The sequence below is a fragment of the Geotrypetes seraphini genome, chromosome 19, assembly GCF_902459505.1.
Source record: "Geotrypetes seraphini chromosome 19, aGeoSer1.1, whole genome shotgun sequence".
In the NCBI taxonomy this organism is placed as follows: Eukaryota; Metazoa; Chordata; class Amphibia; order Gymnophiona; family Dermophiidae; genus Geotrypetes; species Geotrypetes seraphini.
Genome location: NC_047102.1, coordinates 33,212,328 through 33,230,446, shown reverse-complemented (window position 1 = coordinate 33,230,446; position 18,119 = coordinate 33,212,328). Strand labels below are relative to the sequence as shown.

The 18,119-nt window shown below is 41.4% G+C and overlaps 2 protein-coding genes across 3 annotated transcripts in view; both read left to right on the top strand.

Annotated features, from left to right (window-relative positions):
• Nucleotides 1-18,119, top strand: part of LOC117352133 — a 1,164,809-nt gene that overhangs the window by 276,743 nt on the left and 869,947 nt on the right. The window lies entirely within an intron of this gene.
• The window catches only part of AP2A2 (adaptor related protein complex 2 subunit alpha 2), a 63,274-nt gene continuing 45,410 nt past the window's right edge, over nucleotides 256-18,119 (top strand). For both annotated transcript variants that reach the window (XM_033928266.1, XM_033928265.1), the window contains exons 1-3: nucleotides 256-411; nucleotides 7,537-7,605; nucleotides 16,754-16,896. In XM_033928266.1, the coding sequence (XP_033784157.1) occupies nucleotides 345-411; nucleotides 7,537-7,605; nucleotides 16,754-16,896 (279 nt within the window). In that variant the 5' untranslated portion in view covers nucleotides 256-344. The remainder of the gene's footprint in view (nucleotides 412-7,536; nucleotides 7,606-16,753; nucleotides 16,897-18,119) is intronic.

Sequence of the window (18,119 nt, the reverse complement as noted above, 5' to 3'; positions counted from 1 at the left end):
GGCCAATCTCTCCGACACTAGCAGACAGGAAGACGTCCAAAGTACGTTCAGACTAGAATGGAAACACTTGAACGGAGTCATTTGGCAGACATTGTGCCCAGAACAACCGGCAGTGATCCCCGTGCTTCCCGCCAACACCGCTGCCTCCAGCTGCGCAGGTCCGGCGCTGTCTCTATGGCGACTGCGGACGCTCGGCGTCCCTCCGCCGTGCGTCGTGCGTGCGTGCTCGCTCGGCCGCTTTACTTAGCCGCCCCGAGGCGTGAGGCTCGAGCGTGCGCGTGCGTAGGGACTCGGGGGGTAGCTGGCAGTGACGAGCGAAGTAGCGGCTCCGGCGGGGTGGCGCCATGCCGGCTGTGTCCAAGGGAGACGGGATGCGGGGCCTGGCGGTCTTCATCTCCGACATCAGGAACTGTGAGTGTCCCCGGCGGGGGGGCGGGCTAATCCGCCGCCCTTTGCCGTGGTGTCGGCCAGAGGGCCGGAGGCCACCGCTCAGGGCGAGACGCCCCTCTGCCTGCCTTGGTCTCTTCCGTTGCCAGTTTCTTTCCTCAATGCTGCAAAATGCTCCAGATGCGCTCGCGTGCCTTTCGGGGCATCGAATGGCTGCAACTGTTTCCCATCTGCAAAGGCTGCAACTTGTCAGCTGCAGCGCCAGATGAAAACAGCCTTTTGCAGGGCCATAAGGTGTCGCTGGCTTAGGGGAAACGGGAAACAGCGGATGCAATGAATGCTCAGGGAATTCAGATAAACCATGCAATTGGGGGGGGGGGGGAAGGCTAGGAAATGGGGGATTTTTATACTATTCCCTTCAATTGGGTATTGCTTATAAAGTTGAATTCATTTTGGGGATGTAGCTGTATTTATGGAGCAGTGATGGGGAAAATGGATTTGTTTTGGGGGGTTTTTAAAAAAATTTTATGTGCATCTTATGTCATTCTCTACCTGGAATGCTCTCCCAGAGGAAGTAATTGCAGAATCCACCGTTCTAGGATTTAAGGGTAAACTAGATGCACATCTCCTTAAGAGTGGCATAGAGTGATACGGGTAAGGGTACTTTAGATGCACATTTCCCTTGAGAAGCATACAGTGATATGGCATAGACTAAAACTATGCCAGGGTACACCTGGCGGGGCCACCGCGTGTGCGGATCACCGGACTTGATGGACCCAGGGTCTGATCCGGAGATGGCAATTCTTATGTCCTTATTAATTATGGTAAACTTGGTGAAAACCCAAAACACTCTGTGGAGTGACGATGTTCCTAAATGGACTTTATTTGAAAGTGTCAAAGTTCCAAAGGTACACCGAAATCATCCACATAAAATAATTCCACTCACATAAAAATAAATCATCCACATAAGAGCCTTTAAACTTGTTTTAAACCCTGCATGATTGACTAATCATGTCATGTGTACTGTATTAGTATTTTTTTTCTCCTCAATGAAGTTACCATAGACATAAGAAAATTCAGTTTTGGTAAATTGATGTATGGGCAGCTTCATGCACACTTAATACTAGGTGAGGTGTGTGTGATGATTTTTTTTTTTTTTTTAAATTTAATTTCATAATGGTGGACTTCCGCCAAGCCCAGGCCTCTGAAAGATACGTATATGCCAGTAACCATCTGGATCCTTTGCTAACCCCCTATCCAAGACTACACTTAAAATGTATGCTGTTTCCACCGTTTTGTAGTCAAAGTTTGAGGCCACCTTGTTCTCCCTCACTGTGTTATATTCCTTATCTAGTCACAGCTGTTCGGAGAGCTTTCTCAGTCACCACACCCTCTTCCTAAGGTTGCTTATGTCTCTCAAGCCTTGTTTTTGTTGCCCAAAATACTTGGTTTAGTTTTTTGTGTTAAGATTAAACTTTTCTACGTTTGTGACTGGAATGTCTTTTGGATATGTTAATACTTTGTCTATTTAACTTAATATTTCACTTATATACCAGCTCTTTTTCTGCGCATTTTCTTGTGTGCAGTTTTTTTTTTTGTTTACAGACCCAAGGTGCTCGATTTAAAGCAGTTCACAAAATGTGGGCATATTGGAGTAGATTAAAAAAATGACATCTAAAATTAGGTGCCAGAATGGGTGCTAGGTGTGATTTCTATAATAGCAGTTCTATGTTGAACTGCAGTTATAGGTACAAAAATGCAGACTTATGCCTTAAGAGATAGTGTTGGTTTAAGCATTTACGCCAGGCAAAGGCTGTTGTAAATGTTAGTGTCTAAGTACTGGCATATAGGTGCTTAAATGACAGTATTCTAAAACAGTGTTCTTCAACCTTTTGACACCTATGGACCGGCAGAAATAAAATAATTATTTTGTGGACCGGTATCGACCTGCAGACCGGCAGTTGAAGAATACCGGGCTAAGTCCACCCAATTTGCACCCTAAACCTCACCCCCATAATAGTACTAATTGTAACACCATTTTTTCCATATCTACACACAATATAATTGTATTAACACCATATAATGGTTAACCACAAAATTAAAATACACAAAGCACACTGTATGCTTTTTAACATTCATTCCTACCAGAAAACAGATAACCCCATGCAAATGCAGGACCAAAAACTCAAAGTACTAATATTTACAAACAAACCCTTGCAAATGCAGGACCAAAAACTCAAAGTACTAATATTTACAAACAAACCCTTGCAAATGCAGGACCAAAAACTCAAAGTACTAATATTTACAAACAAACCCTAAGGTGCAAGACTCTGCAAGTAGTACACCCCAGAGGAAAAGAAACAAATGCATTTCTTCCTGAACAGACGAATCAATCACTAAATAAAAAAAATAAAAGCATTCCCCCTACCGCTGTTGTCTCTCTATCCATACTGTGCCTTGCCTTCTGGCCTACCCCTCGGTGTTATCTTCGGGCCGGTCCACGGTGCAATCAACGCGGTGTCTTCAGGCTGATTCCCTGAGTGCTGCTTTGCGCAAAGCTGTGGGCAGCGGCTCCGCACGCGCGCATCCTGCGCCTAACCTGGAAGCCTTCCCTCTGATGTCGGAGAGAAGGCTTCCGGTTCAGGCGCAGGCCGCGCGTAGGAGCCTTTTCCCACGTCTTTATGCACTACAGCACTCGGGGAGCCGGCCCAAAGACGCCGTGTTGATTGCATCGTGGACCGGCGGCTGAAGAGCACTGTCTTTTGCCCTGTGGACTGGCAGAAAAGCTTTGTGGACCTGCGGTTGAAGAACACTAATTGCTTGGCACATCCCTCTCAGGTCCATGCCCACTTTGGAGTTGTGTGCCATAGAAATTAGGCACTATGTTTGTAGCATAGGGTTTGGGCTGTATAATACTTATCTGTTTATGTTCTAGTTGGCTGTAATTCGCACTTAAACTCAATTATTGATACTTAGTACTAGTAAGTTCCAATTTCATACCAAATAGCCAGTTTACATGTGTACCTGACTCTGTTCTGTAACAGTGTGCCATTTACAGGTTGATGGGGATTGTGATGTCAGAGGAAGTTACTCCAGCTTAAAATATGCTCAAAGCTTTGAAATTGCATCACTTCTGCCTGCTGCTCTCAGTGGTTTTCCTCAGGCCGTTAGATGTGCATCACTGAAGTTCACCTCAAGATTTATTTGTTTTTTCTCTCCTCATGTCCTTTAGCTGTCATGTGCTACTTGGAGAAGCTGAGTTCATAGAGGAGACCTACAGAGACATTGTAGAGAAGTCCCACCTCCAGTCTGGCAGCCCCTGTGCTGCCTTGGGGAAGGGGGGGGGTCTCCTAAAAGGAGAGCATCACTCTGGTGATGCAGAAAATGAACCTGTAGCCAGGACCTGCCCTCTAGGAGATGCAATATTCTCTTGCACCGAGGATCTATCTCCAGGGGCTTCTGCTCAGAAGGGAGGAGTTAGGGTGGCTGTTATAGTGGAAGATTCAATCATTAGGCATGGATAGCTGGGTGGGCGTGAAGATTGCCTGGTCAATTGCCTGCCTTGTGCAAAGGTGGTGGACCTCATGTGTCACTTAGCTAGGATATTAGTGCTGGGGAGGAGCCGACTGTCTTAGTACATGTAGGTACTAATGACATAGGAAAATGTGGGAGGGGAGATTCTGGAAGCCTAATTTCGGCTTTTAGGTAGAAAGCTGAAATCCAGATTCTCCAGGGTAGCATTTTCAGAAATGCTTCCCATTCCATGCACAGGACCCAAGAGGCACTGAGAGCTCCAAAGTCTCAATGCGTGGTTGAGACTATGGTGCAGGGTTGAGAAATTTTGATTAGTTAGGAACTGGGCTACTTTCTGGGAAAGGGGGAGCCTGTTCCGAAAGGGTGGACTCTACCTTAATCGGGATGTAACCAAGCTGCTGGTGCTAACGTTCAAAAAGGAGAGAGAGAGAGCAGCTTTTAAACTTAAGATGGGGGGTGGGAAGCAGACAATCATCTAGGAGCAGATGGTTCAGTGTGGAGTATCCTTGAAGGATAATGTTGAATTAGAACATTTAGGGAGACCCAATACAAACATGGTAAATTTTCAAACATGGTGAAAGATAGCCAAGAGTGCTTAAGAGTGAAGCAGAGTAAAGATGTCAAGTTATCCCTGTCGTCTTCTCAGCAGCCTGTAGATAACAAGAAAAAACACAATTTGAAATGCTTGTATACAAATGTTCCATCATGGAATCTTAATGTGGTTTTGCAAGGCTTTAGTCAGGTTCCATATGAGCTTAGTCGAGACATCCTTGTTAGATCTTACTATCGAGACAATTTTCCTCGAGGACATTACATCAGCGAGATGAGTCTCTGAGCTGCAGGCTCCGTTATGCAGGGAGCCCTTCCTCAAGGCCAAGGAGGCGGGAGTTTCCTTGTGTACAGTCTTGTTCTTTTAGCCAAAAATTGTTTTGGCATTTCATGTGAATCAAAGAGGTAAGATTACAAGTGTTCCGGACCATAATGTCAAAGAAAAATAAGAAGGTGGGGGTTGGTGGCTATTTTAGATTTGGTCCTTAGTGGAATGCAGGTCATAGTACGGGAGGTAACTGTTGGGTCCGCTGGGGAACTGTGATCATAATGTGATCAAATTTGATCTGATATCTAGAGTGACATCATTAAAGAAATCTACTGTAGTGGCACTTAATTTTTGAAAGGGCGACTTTGATAAAATGAGGAAAAGATTAAAAAAGAAGTTAAAAGGATCAATGGCAAAGGTTAGGACTGGAAACCAGGCATGTATATTTAAAATTACCATTGTGGAAGCCCAGACCAGATGTATTCCATGTATTAACAAAGATGGAAAGAAGAGAAAATGAGAGCCAACATGGCTAAAAGGTTATGTTAATCAGGTTTTCTATTCTGCTTTTAACTATTCAGTTCAACTTCGGATTACATTACAAGAGATTGGGTCAGTTACCCGGAAGTTACAATGGACAGTTTAACACAAACGTTCATTAGGGTTGCTAGTACAGGTAGATCCAGATGGCTGGAAATTGGGACAGAGAAGATGATGGAGTGTTCTTATTAGTAGAAGGTTCGAAAGAACTGTCTAAGTTCTGATGGAGACTTTAAAAAAAATAAAATAAAATAAATTTGTTGGCAACGTATTCTGTTCGGTGGTTGCAATAGAGTGAATAGCTGCTTGATTGAATTTGCAGCCTTTTGAATGGCATGAGTGTGTTTTGGCTTCGGAGGCATGGCAGCATATTCTGTAGATGAGATTTCAGCCATTTTCCTGGAAGTTTATATACTTGACACTTCAGATCCATTGTTCTAGGGAGAAAAACAGAGTGTTTGCTAAATATATATTATTCCAGATGTCAACCTGTTCTGACAATGTGGTCATCTTATTTTTTCATCTACATAAGTTTCTTAGCATCTTGTTCCTACCCTCAGCAATCAGATTTATCATGCCTTGAATTTTGATCTAAACTTTGGTCAGGCCTACCTTTTTTTTTTTCTTTTTTTTTTGGAGGAGGGATTGCTTTGTTATAGAAACATAGAAACATGATGGCAGATAAAGGCCAAATGGCCCATCTAGTCTGTCCTTCCACAGTAACCATTATCTCTTTCTCTCTCCGAGAGATCTCAGATGCCTATCCCAGGCCTTTTTGAATTCAGAAGCAGTCTGTCTCTACCACCTCTTCTGGGAGACTGTTCCATGCATCTACCACCCTTTGTATAAAAAAGTATTTCCTTAGATTACTCCAGAGCCTATCACCTCTTAACTTCTTATTGCAGAGTTTCCTTTCAAATTAAATAAACTTGACTCTTGCACATTTACATTACGTAGGTATTTAAACGTCTCTATCATATCTCCCCTCTCCCACCTTTCCTCCAAAGTATACAGATTGAGATCTTTAAGTCTGTCCCCATACCATACGCCTTATGATGAAGACCACACATAATTTTGGACCGACTCCATCCTTTTTATATCTTTTTGAAGGTGCGGCCTCCAGAATTGTACACAACATTCTAAACGAGGTTTCACCAGTCTTATACAGGGGGCATCAATACCGCCTTTTTCCTACTGGCCGTACCTCTCCCTATGCAACCTAGCAACCTTCTAGTTTTCGCCGTCACCTTTTCAACCTTAAGATCATCACGTACAATCACACCCAAGTCCTGCTCTTCTGTCGTGCACATAAGCTCTTCCTTCCCTAATCTGTACCCTTCCCTCGGGTTTTTGCAGCCCAAATGCATGACCTTGCATTTCTTAGCATTAAATTTTAGCTGCCAAATTTCAGGCTATTCTTCAAACTTTGCCAGGTCTTTCGTATTATATGTTGATGAATTTTAAACATGTTTTAGATTGTAAGCCATCTTGAAGGGGTTTCCCTAAGGCGGAATAGAAAGTTTAAAATAAACTTGGAAACTTTTTAAATAAAAATCTTTTATAACTTGTCCATTGTAGGGTTGTTATCGCAACGTGACCAGCTTTGTATTTAAAGATACTGATTCCTTTGCAGAGCCATATGTCTAGTGCAAGCCCCTTTATCATGGGTTGGAGATTTGATCACTTGAGCAAATCCTAGAGCTGCAATGGGTAAGATAGAGCAGTTTATATTAGAAGAGGAAGCTAGGGAGAATCACCTAATTGAAAATCAATTGGGTATTAGAAATATATATAGGAGAACTAGCATTGATGTGGGTTGAGGGGAAGGGGGTGGTGTTCAGGGCCTATAGACCTTCTTTCTCATCTGAAAGCAAATCTGTCTATGAAAAAAGTTCCAGAGCCAAGAATCTAGCAGAGGGTAAAAGACCAGAAGGTTTATTCCCTCATAAAAATAAAAGCAGGTCAAAAATGTGTTTTGTTTTTTTTTGCTTTTGTTGTTGTTATATTAATGTCTAGCAAACTCAAAAGAAATAAATGGCCAAAAGGCAAAAACAATGACCTAATGGTGTGCTACAACTGAAGACGTACCACTAAACGATTTCTAGCTTCTTTGTTCCATATTTCAACTTTCTCTTGTGTCCGTACTTCTTGATGATCCATGAAGTGTAGGAAAGAAAGCAGAGTCCTGGACATTCGATTTGCCTGCTGCTCCTAATATCTCTCTCTTTTTTTCTCTCTGCTCCCCCTCCCCTTCCCAGGTAAAAGCAAAGAAGCAGAGATAAAGAGAATAAACAAGGAGCTAGCCAATATCAGGTCAAAGTTTAAAGGTGAGTTCCCAATCTACTTTTCATTCATATGTTATAAAAAGGAATCCCAGTTCCTGAGTGCTCAATAAAATGTTAAGTTTTAAATACATCCCTATCGAAAGTGAGGTAATTACTTCTGAAAACGTCAATTACACATTTTTTAATGGGTTTAAGTAATCCATTAAAAATTACGTTACATTTATGAAACTTACTAATCAGGTAACGGTTTTGGTGTTTTTAAAAGTGAGGCTAGAATGATATTAAGCATAGGATCAACAAGATACTCGAAATTTGGTGCCTGGCATCCAGTGAAAGAGTTCAAAGATTTTGAACTGAGGTATTGAGGTGTATTACGTTTGCCACAAGTGACACGGTCCCTTAATACTGAGCTAAGAAGAAAAATATGGGAGGGTGAGAGATGGGGATGGGGGAAGCTTGAGTGGATGGCCATTTTAGAGGCAGTTGAACGGGGGGAGGAAGAATAACACAAAAAACTAAAGGGTTTTTTCTCTTAAAGAAAAGGGGGGAAAGATCTACTGTAATAAAAAAATTTAAATTAAAAAAATTAAAAATTATTGATATATGGAGTCCATTGACAAATTTTTTGCACCATAATTAGGATTATGTTTCTTTCTCTTTTTATTTTTTCATTAGATTCCTTGCACATCCAGGGAGGGTGGGGGGTGGGAAATGTATTTTGAATAATTGAATTATTTCATTATATTGTTCAAATCATATTATACAGTGGTGCCTCGCATAACGGACGCCTCGTACAGCGAACGCTGCGCATAACGAACTTTTTGTCTTGCTCCCTATAACGAACTTCGTTTCACACAACGAAGTCGCCCGAGGGGCCCGGGGGGGGGCGGAACTACTCTCGCCGCTTCCTAATGTGAGCCGGGAACAGCAGCACCCTCCTGTCTGAATGCAGTGTTCCATCATCTCCCTCCACCTCACCTTAGATGCCGAGTTTTCCGGCTTTCTTTTTCGGCCAGCCACACACTTTCAAAGAGCAGCACATGCGCGCATGCTCTGTTGTTCAATCTTCTCCTCTGACGCAACCGGAAACCGGAAGTTGCAGGAGAGGAGAACATTGATCAACTCCAGCAGCTGCGCGTGCACAGCTTTTTGAAAGCGTGCGGCTGGGTGAAAAAGAAAGCTGGCAAACTCTGCATATAAGGTGAGGTGGAGGGAGGGAAATGTAGGGCTGCAGAACGAATTATTTTGTTTTACATGTATTCTTATGGGAAAACGCGTTTCACACAACGAACGTTTCACATAACAAACTTGCTCCTGGAACGGATTAAGTTCGTTGTGTGAGGCACCACTGTATGTATTATTGTTTTAATAACTAAGATAAGAAGGGGAGAAAATTATTGTTTAATGTAATAATTGTATAGTTAGCAGTGTGTTTTTGTTCATTTTTTCTGATTTTTCATTGGTATTGCACTATCAAAGTTTAAAAATCAAAGATTTATTAAAAAAAAAAAAAATCCATCACCCTAAAAATATTTTCTAACATTTCTTTCCATCTTTTTTCAAATGTATTTTCTTTCAATGGAAATGAATAAGCATATTACAATTTTAGACACAGGAGCCTTTTTTTTTTTTTTTTCCAAGTATTCTTTCCACACGCATGTTGGCATTCGTTAGCGCACAAACAACCTAATCTAATAAGGGCATAAGCACCCCTGTATAAGAAGCTTGGAGAAGTTTCAAGTTTATTGGCTTTTAATATACCGACCATCAGCGAGTATCTGGCCGGTTTACAATAAAAATTTGAAAGGAAAAATTAAGTAAATAAATAAATATAAAATAATCAAAGTGTACACTGAAGACATTAACTAGACAAACTTGAAAGTGAGGAAAAATGGGAAGGAAGGGGGGAAAGTTACATGTTGAAAGAGGGAAGAGGGTAAAACAAATAGGGTGGGATCGCTTTATAAAAGCGGTTGGTTAAATATAAAAAGAAGAAACAGATGAAGATTGGAAGTAAGGAGAGAAAAAAAAAGAAAAGAAAAACTATATGTATGAAAAGAAAAATCTAAAGACAGGAAAAGGCATCGCTAAATAAGAAGGTCTTCAAGCTTATCTTAAATTTGTCGAGTTGAAGCTAAGCCAATGTGACTCCTACCCTGCCACCTTACTCCAGCGTTGTCTTGGGCTGCTGGTATCGAGGCCGATTCAGGTGCAGATATTTTTTTTTCCCACTTCCTTCATTGCCCCACCCATGGTTCCTTCTGCTAACATATTTTAATCACTGGTAGTATCAAAACTGCAGCACTCAAAACAGGCTACTTCAGCGCCTTCTCTGACGCACCCCACCACCTCTGCTGCAGCTTTCTGTCTCTGCGCAATAAGGGCTCATCATAGGGAAGGCCTGAAACCCCAAAGCAGCCTGTTTTCATCGCTGCAATGTTGTTACCAGCAGCAATAATGTATGTTAGCAGAAGGGACCATGGGGTGGGAAAATGAAAGGGAGAAGCAGATATTGCAGAATCCTGTATAGACCTGCTATGACAACCCCTTTCCCCCACTTTGTTCTGGGCTTTGACCCCTCCCCCCCTCCACGTGGATCCAGCGTCTCTCCTACCTGCAGGCCCTCACAAAGCAGCAGCAGCAGCTGACAGAGGCATTGCTGTGAACAGGCTGCTTATGGCCAGCCCTACCAGGGCCTTCTCTCTGCCATGTCATCCGTCTACAGGAAATGACATACAGATAGACAACACGGCAGAGAGAAGGCCCTAGTAGGGCTGGCCCCAAGCAGCCTGTTCATAGGGCTGGCTGCTGCTGACACTTTGGGAGGGCCTGCAGGTAGGACAGATGCCAGTTCCACACCTGGGAGGAGGGGGTTGGCTAGAGAAAGTGAGAGGCCAGACCCATGTAAGGGAAAGCTTGTCCAGTATATCTATGTAATTGTTTATATTTGATTTTACACACTGATTTTACTGTTGACCAGGATGTTGAGCTAGAAAATTGTCTGAATAAAGTGTACCCAGAGCCTTTTGTTTTTAGGCTGTTGTCATGAGATCATCACTTGCTAAAGTGCTAGTAGGAACACCAACCCATGCAGAGTTGGTCTTGGAGGATTTGAACTTAGGAATTCTAATTTCTAATTCAGTGGTCTAATCAATTGGCCTCTGTTTGTTTTTTCCTGAATGTGTGATCATAGTTCATAAATGGGTTAACTCTGTGCCGTTAGCCTTAACAGGATGTCGGGGAAAAGGAAATTTCTTTTGACCTTATTATGCTTTGTGAACTGCTGACTCAAGTTCTGGATTCTGCCTGCACTTAACCCTTTCAGGACCAAGGGACATATTTGTCCCATAACTTTAAAATCCTATAAATTTTGATTGGGATAGTCTACAGTTCTAAATTTGATATGTACGGATTCCATAGGATACTGCCTTTATGTAAACAAACTGGTTCCGACATTCATTCATTAGCGTTGTTGCCAGATTGACGAGAAGATTCACTTGCCACACTGTCCATAAGCCAAAAGTGTGATTTTTTTAAATAAAAATAATGATATTTCACAAAAAAAATCAATTTTTTGGCATCTGCAAGCCCTTTTTACCATTAAAATGTCGTCAAAACCACAAAAATTGGCCTACGATCCTTATGGTCCTGAAAGGGTTAAATATGTGCATTCTAGATTTTAGTTCTCCCATAAAGAGCGGAAAAAAACCTCTATACATGGCAGCAAAATGCCAGGAGAAGTAGTTGGTGCTGTACTGGTTCTGTATTAGGACCAGTGCAATTTAACATTTATAAATGATCTGGAAATTAGAACAAAACGTGAGGTGATTAAATTTTACAGATGAGACAAAACTGTTCCAAGTTGTCAAAAACATGCAGATTGTAAAAGATTGCAGGAAGACCTTAAGAAATTGAAAGGCTGGGCATGCAAATGGCAGATAAAATTTAATAAGGACAAATGCCAAATGATGTACATGGGATCGAATAATCCAAATGATAGTTAGCAGATGCTAGGGTTCACCTTAGGAGTTAGTACCCAAGAAAAGGATCTGGCTGTTCTCATGAGGGAGTGCTAAAAAGTTCTCAGCCCAACCAAGAAGGGAATTGGTCTCCCTACCTAAAGAAGGATATAAAACTGCTGGAGAGGGTGCAGAGACGAGCAACAAAACTGGTGAAGGGTATGGAGAAACTGGAATACGAGGACAGACTTATAACACTAGGATTGTTCTCCCTTGAGAAAAGGAGACTGCGTGGGGATATGATCGAGACCTTCAAAATACTGAAAGGAATCGACAAAATAGAGCAGAGAAGATTATTTACATTGTCCAATTTGACACGGACTAGAGGACATGTAATGAAGCTAAGGGGGGACAGGTTCAGGACTAATGTCAGGAAGTTCTGCTTCACTCAGAGAGTGGTTGACACCTGGAATGCCCTCCCAGAGGAGATTATGACGGAATCGACCGTCCTAGGCTTCAAGAGCAAACTAGATGCATATCTCCTTAAGAGAGGCATATAAGGATATGGTGGACTATAAATTACGCCAGGTGTACACCTGGCAGGGCCTCCGCGTGTGCGGATCGCCGGACTTGATGGACCGAAGGTCTGATCCGGAGATGGCAGTTCTTATGTTCTTATGAATGACATGGAGCCATGAAACGTACAAGTTAATCTGCATATTCACCCCCTAAGTTCAACAAACGTGCCACATCGTGTCTTAGGTTTCCGTAACCCTTCTAAAAAAATTACTCAGGTCACCGAAATAGTAAAAATTTTAAACTTTTCTTTTTAAGGTTTGGAAATAGAAAATAGTCAGATGGAGCAAGATCTGGTGAGTAGGGTGGATCGTTTATATACTGAAGCTTCAAAACATCCATCGTTTTGTCAGCCTTGGGAACAGGTGGATTGTCTTGCAAAATAAGAATCCCTTTCCGCAATTTCCCTCTCCTTTTTTCTTTCAGTGCTTCCTTTAAACGGCACTGCAAGTTAGGAGCCCTTTGGAAGATAGTCGTTACAAGTATCAAGTTTATTAAAAAAAAAATTATACTGCTTAATCAAATTTCTAGGCGGCGTACAGAAATAAAAAGTATCTTAAAAAACAAGTTAAAGTTAAAATACTAAACAACCACGTTAGGTTAGTAAACACAAATCAAAACATATATACTAACTACACACAGTTGGGAAAGAAGGGCGAGAACTACAATCTTTGAGAAAAAGAGCACACTTGGGGGAAAAACAATAGGTGAGGGTAAAAGCTATAAAATTGGTTTTAGTCCTTAAAAAGACATTTGTTATCCAAAAGCATCTTGGAACAAGAATGTTTTCAATTTTGCTTTAAATTGCTTTAGCACGGATTCGATCCGTAAATGGATTAGGCAACAAATTCCAGAGAGAAGGTGCCGTGCCAGCGAAATTGTTGGATCTCAGCGTGTTGATTAATTTTAATGATGGTACGACAAGGAGATTCTGTGACATAGAACAAAGCGATTGAGTGGGATTATAAGGATTTAGGAGTCTCTCAATTAACTCTGGTTGATTGTTTGAGCGAGTTGTAAAAGTTACAATGCCTTCCTGATCCCAAAACACTGTGGCCAGGACCTTTCCTGCTGACTTTTGGGTCTTGAATTTTCTTGGCCTTGGAGAACCTGAGTGCTGACTCTTGTTTTGACTCAGGATCATAGTGGTGCAATCAAGTTTTATTAGCAGTAGTCATTCCAAAAGGTTGGCGCCAGCTTTGCTGAAAATGTTGCAAAATCAACTTAGAAGTGTCCACTAGATGTCATTTCTAAGCATTCAAACATTTGGACCTCCACTTGGCTGACAGCTTCTGCATATCCAGCTGCTTGTGGCTTATACACCCAACACATTCCCTGGATATCTGTAGTGGCTCTATTTGCGATCTGCCAAAATCAAGTCATGGATATGGTCAACAATTTCAGGAGTTCACACTGTTTGAGGCCTTCCAGATTTTGCTGCTTCTTTAATCTCCACGCTGAAAATTTATACACCATTTCACTGTGGAGTAAAATGGATATTTGTCACTCAATATTTGCATCATACATTCATGGATTTCCTTTGGAGTTTTCTTCTACAGGAGTAGACACTTCATGACTACTCAGATTTCCACATTTGAAAAATCCACACTTTCATTTGCACGGTTTAATCAATGATCTGAACCAATGTCAAAACATAGCATTACGATTCTGCAAATTGTCACTGTGTAAAATAAAATAACTTTTCAGCTCCAGTGGCAAAATAATACTCAGAATTTAGGTAGTTGAGAACTTTTCAACACTTCCTTGTACAGACACCGCACTAAAATCTTCTGCCCACTTTGTGGTTGCAAACAAAAAAACAAACGGGATGCTAGGAATTATTGGGGAAAAAATGGTAAATACCAAGAATATTATAATGCCTCTGTGTTGTTCCATAGTGTGACTTCACCTTAAGTATTGTGTTCGGTTCTGGTTGCCATATCTCAAATATACAGTACAGTATAGCGCAGGCCTGCACAACTCAAAAATGATCCAGGGCCGAAACGAAGTTGGAAAATGTAGCGAGGGCCGCAGGTAGTGGCCACGGCTCGAGGCACCCAGAAGTGTGCAGACGTTGCCGTGATGACATCATGCACATGTGTGACATCATCACATTGACATCCGCGCAGGGGCCTTCCAGACGGGCTCTGAGATGCCAGTAGGGGGTGCCAGTAGGTAAGAGGGCAGGAGAGGCACTGGTGGTGGATGACTTCCTACAGCAGTGTTTCTCAACTACTTCAAGCTAAGTACTCCCAATCACAGACCTCCCAAGCTCCGTCTAAACCCTCCCAAGCTCTGCCCCAGATCCTGCCTTCTTTACTAATTATAATGCATTTTTTCCTTTCATTTTTCATATACACACAGCAGATATAAATTCTCAAAACTGATATGTTTTGACCACAAAAATTGAAAATAAAATAATTTTTCCTACCTTTGTTGTCTGGTGATTTAATTAGTTTCTGATTAGACTTCTTCTGACTATGCATCCAACATTTCTTTCACAATCCAGCCTCATCCCCTTTGGGTCCAGGTCTCTATTTCTTTTCCCTCTGCTTACCCTCCCCAGATCAAGTGTCAGTTCTCCTTTGTACCTACCACCATCTTTGTTCCAGGTCTCCCTCTCTCTCCCTCCTGTTATGATGATCTTCCATCTCTCTGTTCTTCCTCAGGGTCTCTCACCCTCTGTCTCTTCTGTCTGCACCTCCCATAGTCCAGCATCTGCCTCCTGTTTTTTCCCTTTCGTCCAGGTGTCTGTCTTCTGCTTACAACCATGTCCGCTGAAGTATTAACAACAATTAGAATTAGCAATTAGCAATTAGCAGTTGTTCAATGTTTACAAGGCTATGCCAGGAAATTTTGAAATGGCATAATGGCTGACTGGAAAAAATATGTGAAAAAAAGGTGATCTGATTTTAAATTATTGCGCAGTTGCTTTGATCCCACACAGTGGCAAGATTAACTAAAGATCATATAGTGAAGGCTACTACAACCATATCTGGAACAAGAACTGCCTGAAGTTCAAACAGGATTCAGGAAACAATAAGAAACAAGACATCGGAGATATGAGATGGATCCATGAAAAGATGTTGCTGTAGTCAAAAAGTTCTGGGCCATATTAAACATTCTAATGGAACAAGAGTGGTTCAGAATTCCCAAAATTGGTCGACAAAACTTCATACTTCCTCTTACCTATTCAGTCTAGATGCAGAGCAAATCAGAGACGCAAGAATGTATGAAGAGTTATGCTGATACCATGTTACTGGCTAAAAGTGATCTGAAATACCTAATCAAGATCAAGAAACAATTGCGCAATGGGCCTGTACCTCAACCAGAAGAAGACAAAGATCCTGACTACTGGTATAATAAATTATTTCACCCTTAATGGAGAAGTAATAGAAATAGTAGACAATTTCAACTTGCTTGGATCAATAATCAGTAGTGAAACAAGAAGCAGGCAAATTGAATCCTGTTTCAATCTTAGCAGAATGCTTATGAAAGACCTAGACAAGATCTTCAAGTGCGCAGGGAGAGAGTTCTACATACGAAGATTCAACTTGGCCAAGCCATGGTATTTTTCAGTACTGTCATACGAATGTGAAAGTTAGACAGTGAAAGAAACAAGGCAGGAAGAAAATCAATATCATTTAAATTACGGTGCTAGAAAGAATACTAAAGCAAACAAAGAAGATACAGACTGCTCACAAAAAAAAGCCATACAAGAGGTCCATACAAGTGGGAGTAGAAAATAGCACAATGGAAAGTAGCAAAGTAATCAACTCAGCAAAAGGACTCGATACAAGCTGTGTTTCGGCTAACAAGTGTCCAAATCAGAATGATCTCATTCAAATATAAAAGAATGCATAAAGAGCTCCTATATAAACAACCCAATGATGTGACAGAGCTCTTTATGCGTTCTTTCATATTTGAATGAGATTTGAACTCCTGACGAAACACAGCTTGTATTAAGACCTTTATGAAGATTTTTTCTATTTAATAAAGAGCTTCGCTGAGTTGTTTCCATTGCTACTCTCTTTTGTGCTTGTTTGGACCTCTTGCTCAAAAGAATACTGCATACACTATGGACTACCACATTGGAGGAAATTGAATCCAAGCTTTCCTTGGAAGCTCAAATGACAAGACTTCAACTTTGTATTTCAAATGCATCAATGAACAACAGATTGTCAGAGCCATTGTACTTGGCAAGGTTGAAGTCTGTTTAAAAGAAGACAGCAATGTGATGGATTGGTACAATAATACTATCGATGATTAGCCACCTGACAGAATACTGAACACAGTTCGGAGCAACTATCCGCAGAGTTGCCATGAGTCGAGACCGACTTGGTGGCACTTAACATAGGGGAAAGCACTGCTTTGGATGTAGCCATGTCTGTCAAATACTACTTCACCAGGCATAACGCAGTATTCTGAGGAAAATGTAGTCAGGTTGCTGCCTCTTCTGAATGCTAGCACTTGGTACTGAGAGATCTGTCTGATTTTGGGCATATGGTTACTTGCTTTTTATATATATACAAAAGCAAAACTTTTTACTATTCTGTCCTGCCAAAGTAGAAATGCTAATTTAAATTCAGAAAGGGGTTTTGTTTTTTTTAAGAACAAGATATATTGTAGCATTTATCTTTTCATTTTCTTACCAGGTGACAAAGCTCTTGATGGCTACAGTAAAAAGAAGTATGTCTGCAAGCTTCTCTTTATCTTCCTCTTGGGCCATGACATTGACTTTGGACACATGGAGGCGGTGAACTTGCTTAGTTCCAACAAGTATACTGAGAAACAAATTGTGAGTAGTTGCAGTGAAATGGAAAGGTGATAATACCTGGAACAGCAAAGTATTGCTTTGGTCCAGTGTTCTGCTGTTTCATTTGATTGTAGGATTAATAGTTGTGACATTCCTTTCAAGAAGAAAATATGAAACTAAGTGTGAACCACCAATGATAGGACATGCCTTAAACATAGAACAATCTTGCCCATCATGTGCGTTGCTATCCCAATCATCTTCTGCCAGGGTAGATATAGTGACCTAAGGAACTACCTCCAGAGAAAAGCCTTCCAACACAGACCCCGCAACCTAAGACCAATCCCCCACATACCCCTACAACAATGCCAGATCAGTAAATAACAAGACATCATACTAAATGACCTCCTCACATGATCACGGAAACATGGCTTAAAAATAATGGAATCACACTAGGTATGATATGCCCTCCATTCTATTAAGCCTTAGCTTTTTTTTTTTTTTTTTTTAAACGATGTAATTATCTACCCCCTCCCTTTCCCTTTCACCCCCACTTTCATGTTTGTCTATGTAAAACGTCTTTCAATGTTCACTCTCCCCCCTTCTATAAGTATCATTTTAATCTTTTATTTTATTTTAGCATTGTAAACCGGCTAGATACTTGTCGATGGTCAGTATATTAAAAAATAATAAAACTTGTACAGACAAAAAGGGAAGAGGAGTAACAGCCGTTATAAAATCAAACATCATCCCAAGACTTATAGACACTGTCACACTAAAGACCTCCCTGCACTGGTCATACCAAAAGCCACCCCTTTGCTCTGATCTACAGAGCCCCAAGCTCCCCTATGAATGCCCTAGATGGCCTCATAAGTCATCAGCAAGCTAGTTATCTCCCACCAACAAATCGCCATCATTCGCAACTTCAGCTTTTACAAATTGCTTCAAGACAATTGGGGCACCAGCCGACTTCATAACAATATCAGACGTAGGCTTCCACCCGATCATCACCTCAACCCACCCACATTGTAGGCCATACTTTTAAACCTAGTCTTCATACAAAAAAGACCAACCTGCCGACCCTCACATCAATCACTGTGTCTCTGAACCAGTACCCTGGTCCGACCACAATGTCATCACATTCCATCTCACAAACACAGATACAGAACCCCTGGCCAAGAACACCCCCACCCCCCACTCAAGAAGATATTCAATCCTAACTCAGTTGACCTAAGAAATCTATCATCCGGCATCTTTAAAATAGCTGA